The following is a 12,129-nucleotide window of genomic DNA, read 5'->3' on the forward strand; positions in this document are numbered from 1 at the left end:
GAGAGCTCGGCTCCGCCCCAGGTCCCTCAAGAGAGCTCGGCTCCGCCCCAGGTCCCTCAAGAGAGCTCGGCTCCGCCCCAGGTCCCTCAAGAGAGCTCCGCCCAGCTCCAGGTCCCTCAAGAGTGCTCCGCCCAGCTCCTGGCTCCTCAAGAGGGCACGACTCCGCTCCAGGCTCCTCCCGAGAGCTCGTCTCCGCCTCCGAGCGACCCCACGAGCTCGTCTCCGCTTCAGTGTCCCAAAGAGAGCTCCACTGATGTCGTGGACCTCCAGGAGAGCCCTTCTCCGCTCGTGGATCTCCAGGCAGGCTTCACCTCATTTCCAGGCTGCTCAGTAGGCTCCGATCTGCTCCTAAGGGTCCCAAGGAGCGCCCCTACGCCCAGGGGTTTCCCTGTGCACTCACCCCGGCTCCAGGACTGCGAAAGGGAAGTTGAACCGCTGCCCCCGGGTTCCACCGACGGCGACGGCTCACCCCACAGTCCCGCAGAAGGCGACGGCTCGTCTCCAGCGCCCGCAGAAGGCGACGGCTCGTCTCCAGCGCCCGCAGAAGGCGACGGCTCGTCTCCAGCGCCCGCAGAAGGCGACGGCTCGTCTCCAGCGCCCGCAGAAGGCGACGGCTCGCCCCCGGGCTCCACAGAAGGCGACGTTTCGCCCCCGGGCTCCACAGAAGGCGACGTCTCACCCCGGGGTCCTCTTCAGGGCGAAGGATCGCCCACAGGATCCCCGCATGGCGACGTCGGTCCTCCAGGTCCCTCTGACGGCGACGTCGGTCCTCCAGGTCCCTCTGACGGCGACGTCGGTCCTCCAGGTCCCTCTGACGGCGACGTCGGTCCTCCAGGTCCCTCTGACGGCGACGTCGGTCCTCCAGGTCCCTCAGAGGGTGGTACGACGTTCCTGGTCTCCGCTCTTCCTGGACGTCCTCCACTCCCCGGTCATTGTCATGGTTGGCGTCCAGTTCCGGTTCCCCGCCATGGAGATCGCTCCGGCTTCAATCCCCGCCAGGGGCTTTACTCAGTCTCCCGTCAGCACCGAGGGCGTGGCTCCGTTCCGGATACTCCTGCAAGGTGTTGTTCCATGCCGGCTCTCCGCAGAGGATGCTCACCAGGCCTCCATTGCTCCCAGGCGTCTAAGGAGGCCTTCCTCGGAGTGCCCTGGCCCGCCTGGCATAGGTGGGTTTTGGGGCGACAGGTGTCGCCCCTGGATGGGGGGGTACTGTCAGGGATTCACCCTGCCACGCCCCCCTCTGTAGCTGTCAGGGATTCACCCTGCCACGCCCCCCTCGATAGCAGTCACGCTGCTTCCCAAGATTACCGACAGCTGTGGCTCATGAAAGATCAGACTACATAAACTCACGTTCTTGAGTCACAGGCTGTCGGTCGTTATATTGTCAAGCTGGACAATCGCGTGGCTGCTCGACCGCCGGCTGTATATGCGAATTCCACTTCCGACTTGGATTACTCATTGCCGAAGGCTTTATGGATTATGCTTGGGACATTCAAACTCATAGCGGACAACGCGTATCGAGCGGATGTCTTTGTTTGTTGTTTTCAACGGCTTATGAGTGTTTTTGTGTTGTACGGTTGTTGAAATAAAAGGACAATGATCGGACTATATCGGCTTCCGCGTCTGCAGCCTGACATCTGCACTGTAAGCAGCAGATGGTAGATCATTCGGATCTTGTGATTCACCATCAGTGATGACCAACAACACTCTGTTAGCGTTTTCTCTGGCTCCTGCCTGAATGGTAAATACTTCTTCCCTTTGCAAATAAATAAATTGATGATGGACATGTTATTTACTTTTTGTGATGAAAATGCAACATAAAACATTTTTGCTTTTAGATGCATTTATGATGCTTACACAACTTTCTTGATAGCAGCGGCAGTGTAGGTCAATTGATTAAATTGTTTGATGTTTTGTATTTCATTGGTGCTTGAAAAGGTGTTAAATTTGATGTGTATTTTACAAGTAGAAGAATACTGTGCAACTGCAAACTGAAAAGAAAAAGTAACATTTCAAATACAAAACCAGCTCCACACTTTTTCATTCTGCTGCTGTTCAAAAGTAAAATTTAATAATATCACATACATTTACAAAACTTACAAAAGTGAGTACACTCCTCACATTTCAGCAACCCTTTTAGTATATCTTCTCAACGGATTTATTGATAAAAATAAAACTTGGATATATTTTAGAGTAGTCAATGTGTAACTTGTATAGCTTTATATATTTTCTGTCCTTTGAAAATAACATACAGCCATTCTTGTCAAAATAACTGGCAACAAAAGTGAGTACACCCTAAGGGAACATGTCAAAACTGTCAAAAAAATGACAAAAAAATATTTTGTGTGAGCACCATTTTTATCTAGCACTGCCTTAATCCTCTTGGGCATGGAATTCACCAGAGCTGCACAGGCTGTTGCTGGGATCCTCTTCCTCTCCTCCATAATGACATCAAAGAGCTACAGTACCAACAGCACTCATCATGCTTGACTGTAGGCAAAACAGACCTTTTTTTGATGCTCCTCACCAGGGTGTAGCCACACATGCTGGAAACCATCTGAGCCAAACAAGTTTATCTTAGTCTCATCAGACCACAGGACATGGTTCAAGTAATTCATGCTCTTGGACAGATTGTCTTCAGCAAACTGTTTGCAGGCTTTCTTGTAAGCCAGCTTCAGAAGAGGCTTTCGTCTGGGAAGACGGCCATGCAAACCGACTTGTTGCAGAGTGCGGCATATGGTCTGAGCAGTGACAAGCAGACCTTCTGCCTCTGAAACATATAAAGCAATGCTGGCAGCACTCATGTGTCTGTTTTGTTGAAGCAGCTTCTGCACCTAATGCACAGCACGAGGACTCAACTTCTTTGATGGACCCTTGCAAGGCCTGTTCCAAGTTAAACCCATCTTGGAAAACCTCTGTATGACCCTGGCCACTGTACTGTAACTCAGTTTCAGAGCCTCTGCCTTTGCATCGTTGTGGGGAGCAACAATTCTAACTGACTAATTTAGATTAGTTTGTGCCTTTATATGAGATCATGAAATGGTCATAAAAAATATTTATTGGTCCTTCTGTCTTTGGATTTTTACACTGCTACCTCATTTAGAACCCATATTATTGCTAACAAATTTTTCTTAATAGTTGCACCTTGGTACATAAAAGAGTGTTTATAAAGATATACATTTGCATTCATTATATAAGCGTAAGCTGATATACAGTGGGGCAAAAAAGTATTTAGTCAGCCACCAATTCTGCAAGTTCTCCCACTTAGATGAGAGAGGCCTGCAATTTTCATCCTAGGTACACTTCAACTGTGAGAGACAAAATGAGAAAAAAAAAATCCAGAAAATCACATTGTCTGATTTTTAAAGAATTTATTTGCAAATTATGGTGGAAAATAAGTATTTAGTCATCTACAAAAAAAGCAAGATTTCTGGCTCTCACAGACCAGTATCTTGTGATTTTTGGGATTTTACTTTCTCATTATGTCTCTCATAGTTGAAGTGTACCAATGATGAAAATTACAAGTGGGAGAACTTGCACAATTGGTGGCTGACTAAATCCTTTTTTGCCCCACTGTACATGTAAAGAAATAGGCTATAAAATGCTATAAAAGACTTTACTGTGAACGCTCGTTGTGCACCACTCCACTTGTCTATTATAACTAATGGAAAGGGGCTCTAAATAAGCTTGCACTTACAATTGCCGATGCCCCAGTGATGGCAACTTCTAGTTCCAAAATGTCCCATAACATTAGAAGCATTTAAATACACTTGCTGTCTTATGATGTTTAAAAACAAACAAAAAAGTTTTCTTTACATACCTGAAAGTCCCTGTCCTTTAATCCATTAACCATGCTTGTAATAAATGTCTTCATTTCTGTAAAATCCTGATTACTTACACTGTAAGAACCATCCATCAAGAAAGCAATGTCTGTTGGTGATGGGCAATCTATAAGTAAGAAAAAAAAAAGAGTATAATGTAAAAATACAAAAGGTGACAAAGTTTTAGCCTTTTATTAATGTTAGTTCTCATAAGAAATACCTCTTAATTTTTTGGGTATTGGTTCTGATGGAAAATTGTTGGAATTCAGTGTAAAGCACATGCCATTGTATGCAGTAAATTGCTTACAGTCCTTGGGAATGGTTGGGCCACAAACCTGAAAAAGAATTCCTTTTTACTTAATATCAGATTGAGAGAAAATTTTTGGTAATAAAAACTAAAGTACAGTAATGAAAAACAAAAACTTTATAATCTGTTGAATTTTTCCAGATCATTTACATTTAAGCTTTGTACTAACACAGAAGCAAAAGTAAAAAAACACAGATCAGGCATAACATTACGACATTATTACATTGTGAGTGGTGAAGTGAATAACACTGATTATCTCTTCATCATGGCACCTGTAAGTGGGTGGGATTTATTAGACAGCAAATGAACATTTTGTTCTTAAAGTTGATGTGTTAGAAGCAGGAACAATGGGAAAGCTTAAGGATTTATGCGAGTTTGACGAGGGCCAAATTGTGCTGGCTAGACGACTGGGTCAGAGCTGCAGTTTTGGAGATTGCTGCCTAATTTTGTTCATTTGCTACCTAATAAATCCCACCCACTAACAGGTGCCATGATGAAGAGATAATCAGTGTTAACAGGGTCATGGGCAGCCAAGGCTCACTGATGCATGTAAGGAGCAAAGGCTGGTTCGTGTGGTCTGATCCAACAGACAAGCTCCTGTAGCTCAAATTGCTGAAGATGTTACTTACTTGAGTACGCTTAATGCTTGACGGTTTAGGATTGATTTGGCAGCAAAAGGGGACCAACACAATATTAGGCAGGTGGTCATAATGGTTTGCCTGTTTGTATTAAACCACACTATCAATCCTTACCTGAATAGAAATACAAAAAGCTTCAGCTTACCACTGTATTTAAAATCTGGGGATCTTTAGTCATTGAAAGTCCGAGAGACATGTTGACAGCCTCGGGGGGCACTGTGACAAGATTCATCATGAAGGTAAATGGGATACTTTCTGAGAAATATCTTTAGTGAAATATTTTATGACTAATAAAGTGTGTATGCGTTATTACCATTTATTGTTATTGGTGAACAGCTTCCTTGATTAACATCACATTCGTACACTTGCCCTCTTTTATTCTGACTTTGAATAAGAGGATCACTCACAATCAAACTGAGAAGAAAAGGAAAAAAAGGAAAAAAGGATCATTGATGTCACTGTCTTTTTTGTTTACGCTTTGCATCCAGCGATGCTTAATTGACATGATTTTTTCCTTTGAGCAAACCACATATTTTATAAATGTAATAGATCAATTTAATTAAAGAATGTTTATATATAACAAATAATATATATATCATTATACATATATAACATTTATTTATAACATCTATAAATTTTTTCCAATTAAATTCATGTCATCTAAATTAAAATCATGACAATTAAGCATCACTTGATGCAAAACGTAAACAAAAAGTTATGTCGATAAAGCAAGAAAGTTGTATTATGCATTTGCTAATGTTGATCCAAACCATGCCCAAACATAAATATTATTAAATAAATCAATATTAGGTTTTAAAATACATATATAGGATAAATACATAATAAATATATATGGCTATTTGTTCTTGGTTCTTAAAGAACACCATAAAGAATGAATGTGCACTTACAGACCCTTCAGATCAAAGTTTGTTCATTCTTGAAAAAAATCCTGCCACAGGTGTGCTTTTAAATAACTAATGATTATAATAATTGGCCATTTAGAAAGATTGGAAATATTATTGCATTACTTTCTAGACTATTCAAAGGCACAATTCTGACATTGTGAATCATAGCTAATACTAAAACGATGTCTTCAAATGACTCTTATGTCAGTACAGTAGATGTTTTAATTGTCACTTGCCAGTGTATGCAAATGTATGATCCAAAAATGACCGTAAAAAGCACTAGCAAGGTATCTTTAAGCTAATACTGTATGGCTGTCATGTTTCTTACCTGACAGTGGATTTCTGTATCACTTTGTAGCCAAAGGCTACTTGTGGAGTTTGGGTGAAATCATTCCATGGATTTGCATCGATGTTGAAAGCCAACACTGGCTGTGATACTAGAATAAAAAGAAAGAGGGGCATAAAAAAAGTTTAAATAATGTATAAAATTAATTGTGAAATTAAATTTTATTTCTATAGCACTTTTCACAATGAACAATGAAGCAGCTAATATATGGATTTTTCCCGGGTTTTTCCCGGTTTCACAAGCTTCGAGCCAAAAAACTGAGCCCCATAACATTAGACCAATGAAATTGCCGAACAGGTTCAGGTGAACCAGTGAAACTCTTTATATCAAATCAGGTGCGCTCCCACTGAATCGAGCCGCACCACATCATAAATATGGATGATGTTCCTCTGACGTTTGACCTGCCGCTCACTCGGACTGTCAACAGGAAATACGAATCATTCGTCACGCTGAAAACAACCGGGCATGAAAAAACACACTTCACCTGTGTTCTGAGCTGCACGGCATCGGGAGAAAAGCTTCACCGACGGTGATTTTTAAACACACGACGATGCCAAAAGATAAACTCGAGAGAGAAATTGTTGTGAAAGGAAGGAGGAAGACAGTGAACAATGACTTTCTTGGTAGGCTACTGTTTAGATACAAGCCATGTAACAGTCACTGTCTTTCATTAAAGCCTGTGTAAAGTTCATTAATATCAGTGTAGACAGTATATATAGACAGGTGCGGCTTATTTATGTTCAATATAAAAATCTTTGTCAAATTCAGTGGGTGAGGCTTATATTTGGGTGCTTAATAGTCCGGAAATTACGGTAATGTTTATGAGCAAGCCCGATAAGCAAGCCTGGGTTGACTGTGGCAAGGAAAAACTCCCTTAGACGGCAAAAGGAAGATTTTTTGAGAGGAACCAGAATCAAAACTCATCCTCATCTGGGTGACAGCAAGAGTGTGATTATAAATTATGTCTAAATTATTTATTATTATATTGCAGTATATTTAAGTGTAAATGTTCTTTTTATTATTATTATTATTGTTTTATGGAATCACACATCAGCATTGTGGAGTTAAAAAGTGAAATTGTGTACACCAGTGTTCAAAAATGTAAGCTACATACATGCACTGCTTAAGACTTTTTATTTTATGACAGGCCAGCTATTGATATGACAAGAAAAAAGAAACCAAAATGTATATACTGTTTAATGCATTTCAATTATTAATAAATCAGCACTAAGCCCAATCAATAGTGTGAAGTTAGTGTGTTAGATATGTAATGTTCAGTGTGTGAATCTGAAACATGAAGAAGCAGAAAAATGTTACTAAAAAATGTAATCTTATCAAATTATGAACCCAAAACTGTATTGTTTACCAAATAAATGTATATCATTATATACTTAGGGAGGCGGTAGCTCATTGTTCAAGGCTCTGGGTTTACTGCCACTCTCGGGGCCGCTGAGCAAGGCCCTTAGCACTTAGTATCATGGCTGTCCCCTCCGCTATATGAAGAAAGAATTTCACTCTGCTGCAAAAGTTCATGAGGTAATTATATAAACACCCCCACCTATCAGGCATAACATTACCTCTCCAGCAGGGGACATGTAAGACATCAAGTCAATAATTGATTTTTGAAGTTCAAGTGTTGGATGCATGAAAAGTGGGCAAGCATAAGGATCTAAGCAAATTTGACAAGGGTCCAATTGTGATGGTTGGATGACTAGCTCCGAGAATCTCCATAATGACAGGTCTTGTGTGGAATCCCACAAAAGAGCTTTTTGTAATAGCTATGACTATAGTTCTCTCACAAAATCTTTTTTGGTGAAGGCTCTCCTTATGAAAGAAAACTTAAAAGAACAATGAAAACTTGAAAAAAAAAAAAAAAAGGCTGACTTATAATGGCTTTCTTAAACATGAATTTCTCCTGAAATCCAGTTGTGCAACCAGCTACCTATAGAGGAAGAAGGACCTTTAAACATGGAGAGTATTTATTGTACTTCACTTCCCACATATGACAGTGTTCAAAATCTCCACACCTGGTTAAATCGTTGACTTCATTCCAAAATTTACATTCAGTTGTTCAATTCTCTCTTGTTACCAAGCTCTGTAAAAAAAACTTTTATAAAAAAATACTGAAATTTACTGAAATGTCAACTCATACATATCATCTGAGATACCCTGAGAGGAACCTTGCTCAAAAGGGGAACCCATTTTCGTTTGGGTGTTACCAAGTGTGTGATTATAAATCATTAAACCATTACACACAACAATGAGTGAGAAATACCATGATTACTCATCATGAGTGTGTCATTATGAGTAATGTCCTCTCTAGAGTTTTCTACAGTAAGTTTTCAAACCAGGAGGTGTTAAGCAACTCAAAAATTAGCTTGAAATCATCATAGATTTAACACCAACACCACCTTCAAATGTTCAATGATGGAGAAACAGCATATGTAGAGGGTTATAATTGATTAAGAGGTTATTAATCCTCAAAGTCCAAAGTCTTCATAAAATAAGACACAACTGGAGCTGGTGCAACTGAGTTAAATTAAACACTATAAAACAGTGCCTCTAGTGTACCTGAATACTGTGTAGCCTTATTGGCCATCTCAATACACACTCCTACACTGTATCTCTTTGCTCACTTGTCAGAGAGCAGCTCACCTTATATGATTCATTCATATTAAACGTGCTTGAAATGACCAAAACAGAAATCACATTTATATGTGTCTCAATCTATTATACGGTTTAGCAATCAAAACATACCATTAGAAGAATCGGATATCAGAAATATGTAATTACATTCATTTTTGTAGTGTTTTAATTTATTCAATACTGGATTTTAATATATTGCTTTGTTATAAAAGTTAAAAATATAAAAATATTTTTGGAATAAAATCACTGTACCCCACAATATTACGTGGCTCAAAAGTAAATAATTTGAACTACTAATGGAACTACTGTCCAACAACTGCCCTTATGAAAGATAAATCAACACCTTCTGACCAAAATCAATAAAACTTTCTTTATTTCTAACATCGATTTGGCGATACTGTGGATATTTACGACATTAAGCAGCCAGACCTCTCATTACAGATAAAAACTGCAAATGAGGGAGGAATCGAAAGAAAAAAAAGGAGAGAAAAAGAGAGAAATAAGGAGGTATAATTTTCAGTTTCAATGCTGTTAAATGTCCTGCTGGAAATCTATTTTCATTCCACTTGTCTTAAAAAATTGTCTTAAAAAGATTAACAAAGGAAAAAAAATCTTATGCATGTAAAGAATTTTTTTTTTAAAGACCCAAGATGTTTTAATAATGTCTTAATACACAGTATATGATAAATATACATATAAATATCAATATAATCCATAACCAAAATTTCCTTAATGTGGCTGTGTATAAGATCTGCCTCCTCATGAACTGGAATGAATTTGAAGATTAAAATGCACCTGAATCTGACCATATGAAAAAAAAGATTTGTGTGAAAAGAGATTGTCAGCAAAAAAATACACTTAGTTCGGTTTTACCAGAAAGGACGAAGATGTACACCAGAAGATTCCAGCCCATTTTAAGTGCAGCCATCAGGTTCAGAATGACTGAGGTTGGTGGATACAATAAAGTTACTGTTGAGGTAGTAGATACATAAGAAATGTTTTAAAATATATTTTGCGCAACCCGAAGAGTAAACCTACACACAACTGAGGGAGTGGCAAATTTGACATTGTGAAAGACTGACTAAAATGTTTTTCTTGCTTACAAAAATAGAAAGGGTACAAGAACACACACAAGTGCATCAGGGCTTCCTGAGTAAGGGGCAGTGTAGCAGCAGATGCAACAGAGTGCCCATGGTCCAACACCAAACACACTATAATGCACATGAGCTTCAAAACAGGACCATGGAGCAATGGAAGGTCTGGATTCAAGGATGAATGAAAGGGAAATTTTATAGGACTGTGGTAATACCTGCGATGTTGTATGGTTCATAGAAAGTGGCATTGATTAAAAGACAGGAGGCTGAGCTGGAGGTTTCGGGGGTTAAGCTTGTGGAAGGTCTTTCTGTTCTCTTGTCTTCCAGTGATGTTGTGCCACTCAAAACACCTTGAACGACTCGTTGCAGCATTATTCTGTAGGTGTATGTATAGGTGTAATGTCCACATACTTCAGGCAATATAGTGATGATTCCAAGAATTTTATTATAATTTAGCTTTCAGGTGGTGCGACATGACAAAAACGGCAATGTTGTCTAAAATATAATCTTTGGCCCAACATTCAGTGACATACAGACATTTTTATACACAATAATCCTGAAAACTATTGCTTCTTCGAATAAATTTAACAATACATCTTTTTAACAAGCAGCAGTGTATATGAAAGACTTTCAGTCACGCTTCCTCTTTCATCTCACCACACTCTGCACAACTCTTTAATCTAAATATAGTTCTACTTCTTATGTGCTATGGTTCATGGTTTTTATACATCACAAGCTGGTGTGGTGTTTTTTTTTTTTTCTTTCCTTTTTTCTGTAGAGTTTACTTCCTATTGCATTTATTATTACAGATGCTAATTAAATGCAATAAATTTGACTGCATGCAGTGACCGTTACTTTAAATGCAGAGCTTTTTAAAGATAGACTCTATATATATATATATATATATATATATATATATATATATATATATATATATATATATATATATATATATATATATATAATCATTTGAAATAAAAAAGTATATACAGTATTTTACCATCATGACACATTAGGCTACATCTTTAACATGCCTGAGCAATGCAACACATTTATACATCATTTATTTTCTTAAGAAATACATTTTTCCTTTCTGATTTCTCGTGAGCCCGACTTCATTTTCTCGACATATTGAAAATTGTTTTCTCGTTATCATGACAATTTTCTCGTGATCTCTACATAAATGTTGTTTTCTTTTGATCACGGTTAGATTTTCTTGACAAACTTTTTGTCATGATTACATTTTCTAGACATAACAAAAGTTGTTTTCTAGAGATCATGACCTAGTTTTCTCATGATCTTAATGTAAAAATCTGTTTTTTTCTCAAAGTAATTGTATTGCAAGAAAATCTGGCACCTTTAAATGTCTGTGATAAAGTTACTAATTTCCAGCTGCTACTATTGACCTTTTCTCTGCATCAAGAGAGAGGGATGTACCAGAGGGGAACCTTACAAAAAAAGATAGATAAGGTAACCTTAAAGTTTTATAGTTATATCTAGATCATGAGGAAACAACTTTTATTATGTCAATAAAATTATGTACAGATCACGATAATATAATGCATGGCCTTTTAGGACCTCCGTAGTATGATTGTATGAAGCATAAAATCAAGTATGAAAAACACACCTTTGTCATATTAGATCCTGCAAGCAGAAACCCCTTATTTACAGCAAATATTAATTAAAAATGAATGCTGGTGACCACAACCTTCACACTGTATTGTAAGCCTGTCCAAGCATTGCCTAAATCTGCAGGAGCTAAAAAAGAATGCTAATGCAAATATTCAAAATCAAATTACTATCACCGTGTCCTCTCTATAGAATTACAGAGAGACTTGACTCTAACAAGCTAAACTACACATGAGATTAAATATGTTTCTGAAATGTAAAGCAAAGCCATCAATCTTCAGTTAATGTTTCTGCGCCATTTTCGGTTCCCTCAGCCCCCCCTCCGGCTTCCTCCAACATCTTCTTATAGTTGCTTTTGAAGAACCCGGCCTAGGCAAGATCAAACAAATGATCAAGCAACATATTACTGAGCCCAGAATATCTGGAGGTAAAAAATAATAATAAAGGTAAAAAAAAATTGACCTTTCTGATTGTATCTTTACTGACCTTGTAGAGACCAGCAGCAATAAGAGCCAAAAGCACAAGCCCTCCTATGACACCTCCAATTGTCTCCTTAAGAGGGAATTTCTCTTCATACACCTCCACCTGGGTATCAATCTGCAACACCGTTACATTAACACGTCAGTCTGGCAATAATGTTTACAATTTTCTTGCAGAAGGTTGGAGACCCCTGATGACCCCAAATTCCTGAAATGTTGGGGCACTTTATTTACTAAAATGTAAATAAAAAATCAGAATGTAAT

The 12,129-nt window shown here is 38.8% G+C and overlaps 1 protein-coding gene and 1 long non-coding RNA gene across 5 annotated transcripts in view; one reads left to right on the forward strand and one right to left on the reverse strand.

Moving 5' to 3' along the window:
* Window positions 1–12,129, reverse strand: part of LOC310734703 (integrin alpha-M-like) — a 266,739-nt gene that overhangs the window by 177,058 nt on the left and 77,552 nt on the right. For 2 of the 4 annotated variants that reach the window (XM_083557074.1, XM_083557072.1), the window contains 2 exons: window positions 11,873–11,983; window positions 10,805–11,755 (listed from right to left, as the gene is read on the reverse strand). In XM_083557074.1, the coding sequence (XP_083413200.1) occupies window positions 11,657–11,755; window positions 11,873–11,983 (210 nt within the window). In that variant the 3' untranslated portion in view covers window positions 10,805–11,656. Of the gene's footprint in view, window positions 1–5,079; window positions 5,181–5,999; window positions 6,109–9,536; window positions 9,652–10,804; window positions 11,756–11,872; window positions 11,984–12,129 lie in introns of those variants that run through there. The other 2 variants (XM_083557075.1, XM_083557073.1) reach the window with 2 other exon arrangements.
* Window positions 1–12,129, forward strand: part of LOC310734807 — a 195,283-nt gene that overhangs the window by 166,656 nt on the left and 16,498 nt on the right. The gene's annotated exons all lie outside the window — the stretch shown is intronic.

The sequence above is a fragment of the Silurus aristotelis genome (genome assembly GCF_946808225.1).
Source record: "Silurus aristotelis genome assembly, chromosome: 12".
In the NCBI taxonomy this organism is placed as follows: domain Eukaryota; kingdom Metazoa; phylum Chordata; class Actinopteri; order Siluriformes; family Siluridae; genus Silurus; species Silurus aristotelis.